This window comes from Nicotiana sylvestris, chromosome 12, assembly GCF_000393655.2.
Source record: "Nicotiana sylvestris chromosome 12, ASM39365v2, whole genome shotgun sequence".
NCBI classification, from domain to species: domain Eukaryota; kingdom Viridiplantae; phylum Streptophyta; class Magnoliopsida; order Solanales; family Solanaceae; genus Nicotiana; species Nicotiana sylvestris.
This window is the reverse complement of record NC_091068.1, coordinates 13,146,892-13,163,867: the sequence shown is the minus strand read 5'-3', so window position 1 is coordinate 13,163,867 and position 16,976 is coordinate 13,146,892. Positions and strand designations below refer to the sequence as shown.

Sequence of the window (16,976 nt, the reverse complement as noted above, 5' to 3'; positions counted from 1 at the left end):
TATATTGGAGATGAGTCAAAGCCAACAAATGCCACTTGGTGTACGCTAACAGTTAGTGAAGCCACAACTAACCATGCTTATTAATTTAATTACTTTCAATTCTTATTTTATTTTATTTTTTGTTTTAAGGGGTAATTATATTATACGGCAAATGCTTAAATATACCCATGTACTATAAGAAAAGGTTTAAATATAACTTTCGTTATACTTTGGGTCCAAAACTTCTGTCGTAATACTATTGGTTTAAATATACCTATCTTCTGTTAAGTTTGTCCAAGGTGGACATCTAATCCTATGTGGTACTAATATTTGATGAGGTGGATGCCACATGGCTTGCCACCTTAGCGCCCCTAATTAATCCATATATAAAAGACTAAAATTTATAATACAATATTTTTCATGATAGCGGTAAAGGTGGCAATAGTGGTGGAGGGGAAGGAAATATTAGTGGTGAAAAAATTAGAAGTGAGGAGTAAAATAGGTTAGGGGCACTGAGGTGGCAAGTCATGTGGCATCCACCTCATCAAATATTAGAGTCACTGCCACATAGGATTGGATGTCCACCTTGGACAAGCATAACAAAAAAGGGGTATATTTGAACCAATAGTATTACGGCAGAGGTATATTTGGACTCAAAGTATAACGATGGGTATATTTAGACCTTTTCTGATAGTACATGGGTATATTTTGCCATTTTCCGTATATTATATTAGCAACTAAGATGGAATAGGTAAATCATCATAGGGGTATATAGGTTCATGTTATGTGTTTTTATTTTATTTTTTATCCGGTGTTCGGTACACGCCTTGGAATTCTGACAATGCTTCCTCTCTGAATTTTCTTATTCCAAAATTTGATCGAACTCGAAACCTCTGATTAAGAGTGGAGGATCCTTATGATAGCCGGTGATGGTAAATTTAGCTCAAAGTGCAATGTTTAGTGTTCGATTTGACTCAATTAAAGTCAAATTAGATATTTTATGAGGCTATAGTGGACTTAAGAGATTAGAGGGTTTTTTTTTGGGAAGATTCGATTTATTAAATTATTAGAAATTATTTAAAAATTATTGACCCATGAGGTCATTAATTTTGATCGCGTAAGAATTAAATTTATGTTACTTATTTGGTGGCCAACGAAGAGGTTCATGGGATCAGGTGCTGCTGCATGAGTGGCCTTGGGAAATTTCAACTCTTATTATTTTTTTAAAAAAATTATATAATCAATTTATCTTCTTAAGTCTAAGCATTGACTTGTAAGATGACATAAATTAAATAAATTTTCTGATAATAAGGCTTTTTCTTACATTTGGGAACACTGCCATTTAACCTTTTTAACTGACTATGGATAATGACAAAATGCTTCTCAGAAAAATGAAAAGACTGGTTAACTAATTAGTTACTTTTAAAAACGAAATTTATCCCATTAGACAAATGGATTTAAAAAATAGCCTTATAAGAGTCCGTGGAAATGATGTCATAATCTAATAATAGTTCCAAAGAGAGGTTGATGGTGGTACCTATTTTCCTACAATTCCTATTGTTGTGACATACATTAAAGCCGGGGTGGAGACACTGTGTTGGTTACGAATTCTGTCGAACCCAATAGCTTTTATTTAAATTATGTATTAAAAAATTCAATAAATATATACAAATTATTAATTTAGAATCCAGTAACTTTAGAGGATTATAATTCCGAACTTATAAGATTCAAATCTTAGCTCTGCCTTTGCATGAAAGCTAATAATATTTGGGGATGATCTGAAAGAGTAGAAAACCTCGAAAGTTGAAATAAGAAAATTAGGCTATTTACTCATTGCTAATTATCAGAAAAGAAATGAAGAATTAATCTAAATAGTTGCCCACTCAACACCTTGTTCCACCCATATTAGAAAATTAAATAGTGAATCCGCATGGCTATTTATGTAAAGATCTCGGTAGAAATCAGAAGCTTTGAGCTTTACAAGATCGGGGCCTTCTTGGGTGGCCCAGCTTGAGTTTTACAAAATCTTATTCTCGGCCTTCTTGGGCTTGGCCCAATAGGCTATACAATTCACTTTGCCTAATGGCAAACTGAAGTTTCAATTAGGGAAAATTACGCGGTACATTAAATATTTATACTATATTTATCATTTGTAGTTATATTTTTAGCAAATTTACCATCTGCAGCTATATGTTAATTTTAAAGCAAATTCATGAAATAAGAGCTTAATTGTTTTGAACTGAAACAAGAGAGCAATAAGCTCTAGTAGCTTAGTTGGTTAGAGCGCCTGCTTAATTAGCAAAGGTCTTGAGATTTGACTCTTAACAAGAATATTTTATTTTTCTTTATTTCTGTATTTCGCCTCAATTGTATTCGTTGCGCGAACAAATACAGTTGAGACATATTGTATACACCAAGTATACAGTTGATACAAGTTGTATCATTTGTATACACCTTTGTATTTCGCCTTGGTTACAGTTGATACATATTATATTTGTTGCTCGAATGAATATAATTGCGCGAACGAATACAATTGACACACATTATATTCGTTGCACGAATGAATACAGTTGACACATGATATATTCGTTGCGCGTTTGAATACAAGTGATATAAATTAGTAACAATTGACTAGCAACTACGAATGGTAATTAGGCAAACTATAAAGTTACTAGGCTCTAAATTATAGTGATTTATGAAAATTTAAAATCTGTTGCAGATGCTAATCTAGTCTCAAATTAACACCTAGATATTCACAATCTACAGGTACTTGACCGAGATTAAACTATGTAGAAGAATTTAAGTTATTAAGCATTTGACACTTGCATACCAAGCTAAAACGTTTATAATCAAATTAATTTTATCAAGTAAGATTTGTGCAACTTTTTTTGTATTTGCACGTGTATAAAAGACGGAGAGAATAATAGAGCGACACAACAAGAAATGAGGTTTTTCGAGTCAACTTTTCATGGAGTCGCATTTAGTAAGGATTCTCATAGTTAACGACCTTAATTTAGGTCAGGCTGACCAGGTAGGGCACGACCCCCCAATTTTCAACCTCGACCTACTCAGCCACAAAAAAATCTTTTGTGATGACTTTTTCAGTTTCTCTGGAGGCTTTAATCGCTACAAAATTTGTCATTTCTTGTAGTGAGAGGGGTGTGTGCATACAAGTACAACAACATACAAAGTGTATTCTCACAAGTGGGGTTTGGGGAGGGTAATGTGTACGCAGACCTTACTCTTACCTTGTGCAAGTAGAGATGTTGTCTCCGATACGACATAAGTATACGATAAATTACTTCTTATATATAAAGACATTATATTTCCAAGTTAACAAAGAAATGTAATACATCCCTTCTTTTTTACAACCAAGGATAGAGAAATTTGAAGTCATTAGGTGAAGGATTAGGACCAAGAGCCAAATAAATACCAGAATCCTTGATCAACCAAGTGCAATAAATATTCTTGAAAATCTTACCTCCACAATAACTCTTATGTAGTTTAAAAACATCAAAATTATTGAACTTTAAACCCCAAGAAAAGCTACAATGGTAAAGAGTAGTTCCAATAAAATTCATATGAAATGAGAAATCAAATTTGTCACCAACTTTAAGTGTACGAACTCTAAGATCATCATCTTCAGATTGACAATGAACTTTGAGTAAAGGAGTATTTTGAGGGAGACCACTTATAAAACTAAGGGTAATTTTTGGATTTAAATTAAAAGCATTTGTCATTTGCACAATAGGAAGTTATGGAGGTCGAGTATTAAGGTTGTAGGTTAGGAGGTAATTGAGTCTTGTCTTACTTATACCTTTGCGAGACTAGTCCGGTAGAGTTTTTACCTAAGATAGTTAGTGTCATTGTTGTGTCTTACTATTTCAGTGCATGACGTATTTAATAGCTATCGCTTTACTTTGCATCTTTCTACTGGATTTCATGTTCATATTTTTTCTTATTATTTCTGTGGTGATACTAATATTCTCTGTTTTTGTCCTTTTGTTCTCTTGAGCCGAGGGTCTTTCGGAAACAGTCTCTCTACCCCTTCGGGATAGGGGTAAGATCTGCGTACACACTACCCTCCCCAGACCCCATTTAAGTTATTGTTGTTGTTGTCGTGGTCGTCGCCATTTGCACAATGTTGATAAATAATAAAATAAGTAATGAAAGTTGAACTTTGGTGTAAGGGTAATAAGCCATTTTGAGAGACTTAGTTTTTTTTATGAGAGTGAAATTGAAGTTTTGTTTCCTTATTTTATTAGTTATGATATACAGATTTGACATTGAAGTATTGGTTTAATTTGGATTTTTCCAGCCATAAAGAAAAGGAAAGAATAATCTAATGCTATAGTTCAACAAGTTAAGATTACATTAATCTGATTTTGCTATTAAAGAAGGGTACTTTTGACTTATATTTTTGCGAATATTTAACATCCTTGCTTTTAAAAAAATGTGGTCGATCACTTTTTATGGGAAACAAAGGAAAAATAAATTGAAATTAAATTATTTAGTTATGTTCACTGCTTGAACCCCCGACCTTCAGGTCACGCTAGAACAACTATTACAACTGCGCTAAAACTCCCCTCTAAGTGAAAAATATAACAATAATTAAAAGAAAAAGCACTTCTAATGCCTTTTTGGCTATTACGAACAACATTACGCCTTATTTAAGTAGAAAAGAGTAGAACCTAGCAAAATATGAAGTTAGTTGAAGTCCTATGACTAGTTAATTTACTTCCACTTCTTGAATTTGCCACCATGATTCTTGCCAAATTTGCCATGTTTGTATTTCCCTTGTGCCTTGCCATGCTTAAACTTGCCATGCTTTCCATGTTTTCCATGATCATAATGTCCATAATGAGCAGTACCAGGTGCAGGGTAATGGCCTCCGCCGTGTCCCATGTGATGAGCACCATAGGCTGCAGCTCCAGCAGCTGCAACTCCGGCCATCATGCCGTGCCCTGCACAGGCGAAGTTAAAATTTAAACTTGATGAGTTTGACGTCGTTTAATATTCTTAGTACTGAATTTATTGTACTTTTAAAATTATGGATTCAAATTTAATATTTATTGTAATTTAAGTAGGTTTTCACACATAAATCTCATTGAAAATACTGGATTTGACTGAAATCGTTACCGAAGAGTTGCATCAGCTACTGATGACCTGAACATAACAAGTATCTCAATATATAGTATTATTGAGAATAAACGAATACTCCGAAGAAGCTCAATCCTTAAGATGAACATAACTTATATAAAGGATAGTCTCTGTAACATGAATGAAAGAACTTGGTAGGTTCGACATTATTTAATATCCTTAATACTGAACTTATTGTACTTTTAAAATTATAAGTTTGAATTTAATATCTAAAGAAATTTAAGTAGGTTTTCACATATAAATCTCATTGAGAATACTGGATCACGTTACTGAAGAGCTCCGCCAGTTACTGATGCCTTGTTATAACAAGTATCTTAATATATAGTACTATTGACATGCTATCCTCATTTCTGATTTAATTAACAGAATTTGTCTTCTGAAGTGTTAAATATTTGGCTTATGATACTGCTCACTATTGCTGATATGATAACTAAATAATAAAAGCATCAAATTTTGAATGAAGTGATTAAGGGTATAAAAGACTCAACATGGTTCAAGAATAAGTTTACTTTTTAACATTTTAAACATTAGATAAAGTGATATAGAGAAAGACTAGGGAGGGGGAAAGATCTTGCAAAACAACTAAATGCAATAGTCCTAACTTGATATATTTAATTTCCTACTTTTACTTTGGGATTTGGATGTGGAGGTATTACTTCCCAATTGATATTATTCTGCATTTTCCTTGCAATTGGTTCTTATTTGTACATCATTATTCTATATTATATTCTATCTAACTCCTATTTTATAGTTGTTGCACAGCTACTTATTTTGAGTTATAGGAGCAATAAATATTTTAACGATTTTTGCTGTAATGTTCATGAATAGTTTAGAATATTTACTTATCAAGACACATGTAAAATAAGTAAGCAATAATACCAGTATGGTGTGGAGCAGGTTGACCAGGGTAACCTGCTGGCGGATATCCTTGTGGAGGATATCCTGCAGGCGGATACCCTTGTGCAGGAGGATAACCTTGTGGTGGATATCCTTGTTGAGGAGGGTAAGCTCCAGGTTGTGGAGGGTAAGCTCCGGGTGCTGGAGGATACTGTCCTGGAGGATATTGCCCTCCCGGAGGATACTGTCCTCCGGGAGGATAGTGTGCATGTTTATCCTTTCCACCTCCCATTCTCAAGTACCTGAAAATGTCATGAAGGGAAAAGAAAAAAATTAATATCATATATTGAAGAACCAGATAAAATCAAATATTTGCACTTATACACTGAGGTTAACACGTTTTCTATCAACACGCTCCACTGAAGAGATAGTCGGGCCAGTAAATTTCAAATACTAAATTAAGTCGGAAAAAAATTGCCCTTGCAATTCAAACAGTATGATTGAGCAAGTAAATTAGGCAAGAAATATAACTAAGCCAAATGAATGTATGTCGAATTCAAAGCCAAAAGATCCCTCAATTTTAAATGAAATTTAATTAGTGGTCACAGAATAAAATTCCTAAATTTTAAAAGTGACAATGAAACGAAAGCTGTGATTTGACACTTGACCAAAAACCAACAAATCTCTGAAAAAATTCTATCACAAAAGCTAGAACATTTTTTCCCTTTTTCTGAAAAGAAAAATAAAACAAAAAAAAAAGACGAACTTTGGAAATTCATAGGCAATCAACAATCAAAAAATAAATAAAATTTCTTGATTTCGCAAATTAATTGAAGATGAGGAGTTCTTACAGATTTCCTTGTGATGATGCAAATACGTAAAATGTATGAAATGAAGGAAGAAATTAACGAGTGGATATATGCATGAGTATTTATAATCTCTTTGATTCCACGTGTTACTTAGACCATATTTGACGTGATTACGATTTGAGGTGTTCAATTTTTTTCTCTAGAATTTCTAAGTTTTTCAATTTTTATATAAATATTTAACTAACCGTAAATGTTACGAATAAAATTCTATTTAGAGTGAATGTCTATCTTATAGAGAGTTTTACTTTGTGGCTAAGTCATTTTTCCCCTATAAATAGAGAGGTCTTACCCCGTTGTAAATCATCCCAAAATTCAATAAGAATTACTCTCTCTTTCTCTGCAATATTGTTCTTCTTCTTTTATTGTTTTATAATATGTTATCAGCACGAGACTCTACCTTCTCAAGAAGATTAAAGTACAATTTTTCTCCTCTTTTAATTATGACTGATATTATGAAAAGAAAGTTCGTTGCCCTTGAAATTTTGGGCAAGAACTATATGACATGGGTGTTGGATGCTGAAATCCATTTAGATGCAATGAGTCTTGGAGACGCCATTAAAGACAAAACTAAAGCATCCACCCAAGACTGTGCTAAGGCCTTGATTTTCTTGCGTCATCACCTTGATGAAGGGTTGAAAATAGAATATCTCACAGTCAAAGATCCACTTGTTTTGTGGAATGGCTTAAAGGAAAGATATGACAACTTAAAGTTGGTCACTCTTCCATAAGCACGATATGATTGAGCTCATCTGAGGCTCCAAGACTTTAAGTCTGTTTCTGAATATAATTCTGTAATGTTCAGAATTACTTCTAAATTGAAACTCTGTGGAGATACTATCACTGATTATGATATGCTTGAAAAAACGTTCACAACGTTTCATGCCTCCAATATGGTCTTGCAACAACAATACAGAGAGAAAGGTTTCAAAAAATACTCTGAGTTGATTTCTCTTCTCCTTGTGGCTGAGCGAAACAATGACTTGCTCATGAGAAATCACGAAAATAGACCCACTGGGTCCACACCATTGCCTGAAGTGGATGAGGTGTATTCCCATTATGCTAAGCGTGGAAAAGGTCGTGACCCTATTCGTGGTTGTGGTCGTGGTCGTGGTCGTGGACAAGGAAGAAATTTTCCTGGTGTTGATCACCCCCCAAAGAAAAATAAGCACCAAAATGGAAAGGGAAAAATGAGAAGCCAAAGGCAAATGATTCAGAAACTGAATGTTATCGTTGCGATGGAAAAGGCCATTGGGCAAATATTTATCGTACACCAAGACATTTGGTTGAGCTTTATCAAGCATCTCTAAAGAATAAAGGGCTTGAAGCCAATTTTGTCTCTCACAATGATTTTGACATCACCCACTTGGATGTGGCATACTTCTTTGAGCACCCTGATGGAAAAATAGACCACTTGATCGGTGATGGATCCGTGGTTAAAGATGATTGAGTAGTTTAACTTTTATGTTTGCCTATTTTTAATAGTTAGTGAATAAACATCATGTAATTACAATTCTTTACATGAGTAGTAGTCATTAGTATAAAACAATATTATTTATTTTATAAATCTCGCCGCAAAAATACACATACATTTCATGCGATTTTATAAATAATTGCTTCCGATAAAATCCCGTTTCTAAGAGGGCGAGCATTTACTGTCTTTTACTAATTTTGGGATAGAGGGAGAATTGTAATTAGAAAGGAATTGAATGAATTTTTTTTGAAAGAGTGGCAGTGAAGTGTGACATAACCTAGGGAAGTACCCGTTTTTATTTCTTTTTTACAATCATTAAATTTGTAATTTTTAGTTACTATCTATTAACATGATCTTTGAAAATTAAACTGTGGATAATACAAAAACACATTCAGTAATTAGGCCTTTTTAAAATGTATTACTGTTTACGAGCCATCTAGATCGAATGAAGCTTTACTTAACAAGATTTTAGTAGTATATGACTGCATTATTTTTCTACGTAATTGTTTGTATCAAAATCAAAATTTGCTTGAAATTGCTTTAAAAGTCATTATTGAATCATTGACTTAACTTTGTTTACTTTTCCTTTTCTTTGAAAATACTAATGTTTATTCGTATATTTCTTTTGTATGTGAAACCATGTGGCGCAAATATGGATATCTCTCAAAGCAAACTTGAATCAAATTTCAATTGTAAAAATATTTGTTTAGTTGATTCATGTACGACGCATACAATATTCAAAGAGAAGAAATATTTCTCTCATTTAAATATGTATAAGGCAGATGTTACTACAATTTCTGGTAGTTGTAAATTAATTGAAGGCTCTGGAAGAGCTACTATAACTCTGCCTAAGGGAACAATACTTATCATAGAGAATGCAATGTTCTCCTCCAAGTCCAAGAAGAACTTGTTGAGTTTTAAAGATATCCACCGAAATGGATATCATATTGAGACAATAGATGAGAATCATCTTGAATATCTCATCATTATCAAAAATGTCTCTGGCCAGAAAAAGGCTATTGAGAAGTTCCCATCTTTGTCTTGTGGCCTGTATTGGACAAGAATTAGTGCAATTAAGGCATATTCTATTGTAAACCAAAAGGTTACCGATTCCAATACTTTTACTTTGGCATGATCGATTGGGACACCCTGGATCAATTATGATGAGACGAATTATAGAAAACTCAAATGGGCATTCATTAAAGAATTTAAAGATTCTTTTAAATAATGAATTTTCTTGCACTTCTTGTTATCAAGGCAAGTTAATTATTAGACCATCACCAACAAAGGTTGGAATTGAGTCCTCTGCGTTTTTGGAATGTATACAAGGGGACATTTGTTGACCTATTTGTCACACATCCTTTTTGCGCGCCCACCCCGAAGGGTAAATGCGCGAGGGAGTTTTTCCAATTTAAGTGACAATATTCGAAATGGGATTTATTTATTTGATTCAGAGTCGCCACTTGGGAAAGGTTCGGCTTTTGGTGTCCCAAGTCACCGGTTTATCTTGAATCTCAAATCGAGGAAAATATTCGACTTTCCAAATGAAGTTTGCGAACCAGAAATTCTAAGTAAGGAATTCTGTTGACCCGAGGGAAGGTGTTAGGCACCCTCGAATCCCGTGGTTCTAGCACAGTCGCTTAAATTGTTATATTGGCTAAATATCTGATTTAATACATGTTATTACTTATGTGCTTTATTAAGTTTAAGCCGCTTTTATTATTATTATTTATAGAATTGCAACGTCGTGAAAATGCATCTCGAACCACGTCACAATCAATGCACTCGTGGTTGTTAATACGTTCCGACTCCGTTGAGATTTGGATTTGGGTCACATAAATGCGCACCCGAATTTAAGAATGTAATTTAATTAAAATCGCGCCTAAAGAGTCTAACGCGTTATTATCTTTGAGGAAGGCTGTGAAATTCGCTGAACAGCCCATCCCAAATTCTGAGTATTTTTTTTAGTATATACATTTATGAGGGCCCCGCGGTTTGTGCATTTTTATTTAGCGAGGCTCATCTCATTTATTTTAAAAGGTATCCTAAAAAGACTACATTTCTATTAATTTTGTTTCTAAAAATAAGAGAGAGCGAAAGGAAGATCTTATTTAGTTACATACTACAAACACATCATTTTACATACTAGATTAAGACGAACGTTAACAGAAAAGAATATTACTTAAAATTTGGAATTATAAGTGAATACAAAATCGACAAAATAATATGTTCAAGGAAGATTAATTATTCTATAACTAGATTAACTTCACATAATTATGTGGATAGACCAATAATTGTTTTCGACTAGTCAAAATAAACATCAACCTTGAGTCTTAGTGCTTATTCGAAAGTTTATTAGATCTCAATTTTAGCCATCTTGCTAGATTCACGCCTATTAGATTAAAGCTCTTAACCCCGCACCATTGATTCGTATTCCCTAATATGTAAAAACCTGCCGATTCTATAGAGTTAATAGCCATTTTATTTACATGGTGAGCCGATGCTAACATTAATTATTAAACTACACTATTAAACCTATATTGAAACAGGGAATTCAAACGAGAGAGTTGACATTAATGGTTAATCCATTGGCATTAACTAACGTGATATGAAATTTGCTTGACATATGCGTTGAAATCAAACTGAATCGGGCCATGGCAAAATAATTCAAAGATCCAACGGGATACATACAAATGCCTGCTAATATTCTGTATTATGTTATCATCACCAACCAAACTAAATTGCTAAAACACGTGGACATATGTCTAACCAATATAACAACATACTACTTAACAATCCATATTGGTTCAGGTACACCCCAATTTATACAAAATTGGTATTAACAGTCCAAATGAGATTAGAATGAGTCCAAGCAAATAGGAACCAAATGAATCATTTTAATCCTATTGCTATATTTGAAACACAGGTATTGTGAAAGTAGGTGAACGATTCATTTCTTTGTTTACTTCAACTCAACTTCCAATTCAAACGTACATCAATCCATAGTTTCAGAAGCGTGTACCTGGATGTTGAATACAACAGAAGAAACATAAGGCAGAGAAATCAGCAGCAACAGCAAACAGGAAAGGCAGCAACAACAATAAATACAGCAGCAGTGACAGTAACCAAGTGCACCAGGAACAACTCAAATGAAACCCGAAAGATTTGTGAAAAATCAGGTAGCAACAAACGGCATGCAAAACTCAAAATGGACTCGAACTCAAACCAAGGTTGGAGCAGTAGATTGCAGAGGAAGTTTCAACGAATTGGAGTCGAAACCAAAAAGAAACAATATTAACTACTGAGGCTTCAAACTAAACCAAAGCCTGATGGAATTATGTTGCCAATCAAAAACTGAATTTCTCTCTTTTCAGGACTGTTTTTATATCTAGAAAACAACCTCCCTTAATTAAGAACTGTTTTCTGTCTAGTTTTTTAGATTTTCTCTCTCTCCCTTAACTAATGGAAACTTTTCCCTCTTTATAGCCTAACATCAGACCATTTATAGCCCGTTAAACAATTCAAAACCCCCATCACTCCTCCTGTTTTTCCACTCCTAGATAAAATAAAAGCCCCCTCCCATGATATTCTCCTGACAGTCCTATCTTTAAATATGGTTTATTATTTCTAAACTAAATCAGGGTATGGGCAGCCTGAATATGCCCTGACAGCACATGCTGTCCAATACACCCTAACTCATTCATGACTGACAGTGCACAGGCTGTCCACGTAGGGACAGATTCTATGTCAATTTGAACTTTGAAACTTATGTTAAAACTGCAGCTATAAGCAATCCTTAAATAATTTCTGATTCACAGGCACAAACTAGACATAGTGCATTTAATTCTCAGACCTTAATCGACAAAATCAAACATATGAGTCAAATAAATACCATTCCAAATTGAAACTTATTGACGACATATATCGAATCGACTACGCGAATCACAACACATACAATCGAAACCAATGACCAGAATCCAACAGTGTTAACATGTGATTCAAATTGTACTGACCAAACTAAAGTTGCCCTGGAAACTAATTAATCGACCAAATTCAATTTCAGTCGTTTGTATAGTTTACACACATACACACCATCAGTAAATGCAGAAGGACTTGACCAAATACAGAGGTCCGGGCAAGGTGGACAGAACAGTCGACAAAAATTCAAAAATAAATCAACTAAACATTTGGACATATGAACAGACATTTAACTATAACAAACAAAATGAGCTGACAAAGAAAAGGAAAACAAAATACCTTAAAGTCTTGGAAAATCAGAAAGCCCTAGCTCGGATTTGAATCGACCTTTCTTGGGGTTGAACGGACTTTAATCGAAGTGTTCTCAACTGAGAACACTTCGATTAAGGTCCATTAGACCCTAATCTTCTGGTTCAAACGGACACAAATCGGACTCAGGACTTCTAGGGTTCCTAAGGGCATATTTGGGATTCAGGTTGTCCTGGTTGGATTCGGACCAAACCAAACCTGGTTTGGTCATGAGGGAGGTCAGGGGAGTGCCTGGCATGGATTTGGGGTGGTTTGGTGTAGGTCGAGGTTCGGCTCGAATCTTCAAATGAAGATTCGAGATGGTGGGGGAGGATTCGAGACCCACGGTTAGTGGATCTGTGTTCAGGGGGTCGAGGTGGTCCTAGGGTGTTAAGGTGGTGGTCACCGGCATCCTTGCCGCCGGGTTTATGGTGAGGGGAAAGGGGGGCGGCGCTAGGGTTCCGTGGGGTTTGGGTCTGGTGAGGACAACCTAAGGGCAGGGGGGTCTGGCTTGGGGCGTGGGGTAAGAGGGATGGGCTTATATACGGGGTAGGTGAGTGGATCCAAGCCGTTGGATCTGATGAGATCAACGGTTTGGATTACTTTAACTATATGAAACGGGGTCGTTTGGTCTTATGCTGGAACGGATCAAACCGGGTTTCATTGGGTCGGGTTAAGTAATGGGTAAGGGAGATGGGACGAGGGCCGTTAGATCGACCTGGTTTGAACGGCTGAGATGGATTATCCTTGAAACGACGTAGTTTTAGTGTCAAAATACGTCGTTTTGGTGGCCTGGGAGATGGGCTGCTTGGACCGGCTGCCTTGGGCTGCTTGGACCGGCTGCCTTGGGCTGCTATTGGGCCTCAACTTTAAAGAAAATAGGCCCAATCCGATTTTTAAACCCATTTGCACTCTTTTTCTTTTATTTTCTAATTTAAAAAAATACCTAATTAAAGTGAAATTAAACACCCATTAATTAGCACTTAACAGAATTATCACACACATATTAAAATATTTAAATAGGTAAAATCACACCATGGCGACAAATAGAATTAAAGATGCATATATATTTTTTTTGATTTTTCTTTTAATAACCGAATTATGGTTTAATTACACACGACATATATTTTTTTGTATTTTCGTTCGATAAGACTAAATAAGAATGGACAAAACCACAAATAACCAACCAAAAATGCCACGTAAATTCCAAAAATTGTACAGCAAGACCATTTGTTATTATTTTCGATTTCTTTTGGAGTGATTGTCGCGTAAACAAAAATCACGTGCTCACACTATTCACCTACCTAGTGGGTCGTTTAGATATTTTATGGTCTTAATAGACGTATCTTCTAGATGGTCCCATGTGTGCCTATTGTCATCTCGCAACCTCGCGTTTACAAAATTAATGGCACAAATAATTCTATTACAGGCACAATTTTTCGATAATCCAATTAAGTCTATTAGACTTGATAATGCTGCTGAGTTTTCATCCAAAACATTTAATGATTATTACTTATCAATTGGGACAAAAGTGGAACATCTTGTAGCTCATGTTCACACTCAAAATAGTCTTGCAGAGTCTTTAATAAAATGTATGCAATTGATAGCAAGACCGTTACTAATGAAAACGAGGCTTCCCACTTCTGTTTGGGGTCACGCCATTTTGCATGCAGCAATGCTAGTTCGTCTCAGACCGACAAATTATCATAAACATTCTCCATTGCAATTAGTTTTGGGTCATGAACCTAATATATCACATTTAAGAATTTTTGGATGCGCAGTATATGTGCTTGTAGCACCACTATATCGCACCAAATTGGGTCCCCAAAGAAGGTTAGGAATATATATTGGGTTTGAATCGCTCTCTATTATTCCTACCTCGAAACATTAACGGAGGATTTGTTTACTGCACGATTTGCAGACTGTTGATTCGATGAGACACTTTTCCCAAAATTAGGGGGAAGTTGGTGAAACCAAACGGGAAATTTTGTGGGAAAATTCATCATTATCTCATCTTGATCCACATGCCTCTATTTGTGAAAAAGAGGTGCAAAATATTATCCATTTGCAAAGAATCGCAAATCAAATGCCAAGCGCATTTACGGATTTGAAAAGGATAACAAAATCACATATCCCTGCAGAGAATGTTTCAATCCGCATGGATGTCCCTATTGGACAATCTTCTAGTGTCATAGCTAATGAGTCAAAAGCACGCCTAAAAGGTGGCAGACCATTAGGTTCCAAAAATCGAAATCCTAGAAAAAGGAAAACAAATGATCAAAATGACACTACGAAAGAACCTCATGAAGAAATCCACGATTTAATAAATTTTGAGATTCATGAGGAATCCACTAAGCCCGAGGCTCAAGAAAATAAGGAACTATCAATAAATCCAATCGATATTGAGACAAAGTTGAATCGAGTGGATATAGTGGTGGATTATGTCTTTGCATATAATGTTGCATCTAGCATTATGCAAGAAAGTGAGGATCTTGAACCTCAATCTGTTGGAGAATGTCGACAAAGACTTGATTGGCCAAAATGGCAAGAAGCAATCTAATCAGAGTTGAATTCACTTGCAAAACGTGAAGTTTTTGGGCATGTAGTCCAAGCACCTAATGGTATTAAGCATGTTGGCTATAAATGGGTTTTTGTACGCAAGAGAAATGAAAAAAATGAGGTACAAAGATATAAGGCACGCCTTGTTGCACAAGGATTTTCACAAAGGCCTGGTGTCTATTCACCCGTTATGGATGCTTCAATGTTCCGTTATCTCATTAGTTTTGTTGTCCATGAAAAGCTTGACATGCATTTAATGAATGTGGTTACCACCTACCTTTATGGCTCACTTGATAATGAGATATACATGAAAATTCCCGAGGGATTTAAAATGCCTAAAGCAAATAATTCAAAGTCCCGGAAAATGTTTTCAATCAAATTGCAAATATCGTTGTATGGTCTAAAGCAATCAGGATGAATGTGGTATAATCATCTTAGTGAGTATTTATTAAAGGAAGGCTATATAAATGATGTCATTTGCCCATGTGTTTTTATAAAGAAAACAACATCGGAATTTGTTGTACTTGCCGTATATGTTTATGACATAAATCTTATTGGAACTCCTATAGAACTCCAAAAGGCAATTGATTATTTAAAGAAGGAATTCGAGATGAAAGATCTCGGAAAGACAAAATTATGTCTTGGTTTGCAAATTGAACATTTGGCAAACGGAATTTGTGCTCATCAATATGCCTACATAGAAAAGGTATTGAAACGGTTTTACATGGATGGAGCACATCCATTAAGTACTCCGATAGTTGTTCGATCACTTGATGTGAATAAGGATCCATTCCGGCCTCAAGAAGAGAATAAAGAGCTACTTGGTCCTGAAGTACCATATCTTAGTGCAATTGGTGCACTAATGTATCTTGTTAATACTACAAGGCCTGACATAACTTTTTCAGTTAATGTCTTAGCAAGATATAGCTCTGCTCCTACAAGGAGACATTAGAATGGAATCAAACACATATTGCGGTATCTAAAAGGGACTACCGATGTGGGCTTATTTTATGGCAATAATTGCAATTCTGATCTTGTTGGTTATGCTGATGCTGGGTATTTATCTGACCCACACAAGGCTCGGTCTCAAACAGGTTATGTATTTACCTGTGGAGGCACTGCCATATCTTGGCAATCGAGTAAACAATCAATTGTGGCTACTTCATCTAAACATGCCGAGATAATTGCTATTATGAAGCAAGTCGAGAGTGTGTGTGGTTGAGGTCTATAATACATCTTATTCGAGACAAATGTAGTTTGAAATGTGACAAGTTACCCACAATTTTGTATGAAGATAATGCAGCATGCATAGCTCAATTGAAGGGAGGATTCATAAAAGGAGATAGAATAAAACACATTTCACCAAAGTTATTTTTCACACATGATCTTCAAAAGAATGGTGATATAAATGTGCAATAGATTCGTTCAAGTGATAATATGGCTGATTTGTTCACAAAATCTCTACCGACGTCAACCTTCAAGAAGCTAATACACAAGATTGGGATGCGAAGGCTCAAGGATATGAAATGATGCTCTCATCAGGGGGAGTTTAATGTGCGTTGCACTCTTTTTCCCTTACAAGGTTTTGTCCCACTGGGTTTTCCTTGCAAGATTTTTAACTAGGCAACCAAAAGGCGTATTATTAAACATGTGTACTCTTTTTCCTTTTCTAGAATTTTTTTCCCATTGGGTCTTATTTTAGTTAAGGTTTTAATGAGGCACATTACTTATCGAGTAGACATTCAAGGAGGAGTGTTATGAATAGAATTCTATTTAGAGTGAATGTCTATCTTGTAGAGAGTTTTACTTTGTGGCTAAGTCATTTTTCTCCTATA

General features: G+C 35.1%; 2 protein-coding genes across 2 annotated transcripts; one reads left to right on the top strand and one right to left on the bottom strand.

Annotated features, from left to right (window-relative positions):
* Positions 1-4,464: 4,464 nt before the first annotated feature.
* LOC104249887 (glycine-rich protein A3-like) lies at positions 4,465-6,862 on the bottom strand. The gene is made up of 3 exons (XM_009806399.1): positions 6,828-6,862; positions 6,019-6,278; positions 4,465-4,943 (listed from the first exon to the last, which is right to left on the bottom strand). The coding sequence occupies exons 2-3, from the start codon at positions 6,266-6,268 to the stop codon at positions 4,714-4,716; spliced, it is 480 nt and encodes a 159-aa protein (XP_009804701.1). The 5' UTR covers positions 6,269-6,278; positions 6,828-6,862; the 3' UTR covers positions 4,465-4,713.
* Positions 6,863-7,639: 777 nt separating this feature from the next.
* On the top strand, positions 7,640-8,152 carry LOC138882690 (uncharacterized). The gene has a single exon (XM_070163303.1). The coding sequence runs from the start codon at positions 7,640-7,642 to the stop codon at positions 8,150-8,152; it is 513 nt and encodes a 170-aa protein (XP_070019404.1).
* The last annotated feature ends 8,824 nt before the right edge of the window (positions 8,153-16,976 follow it).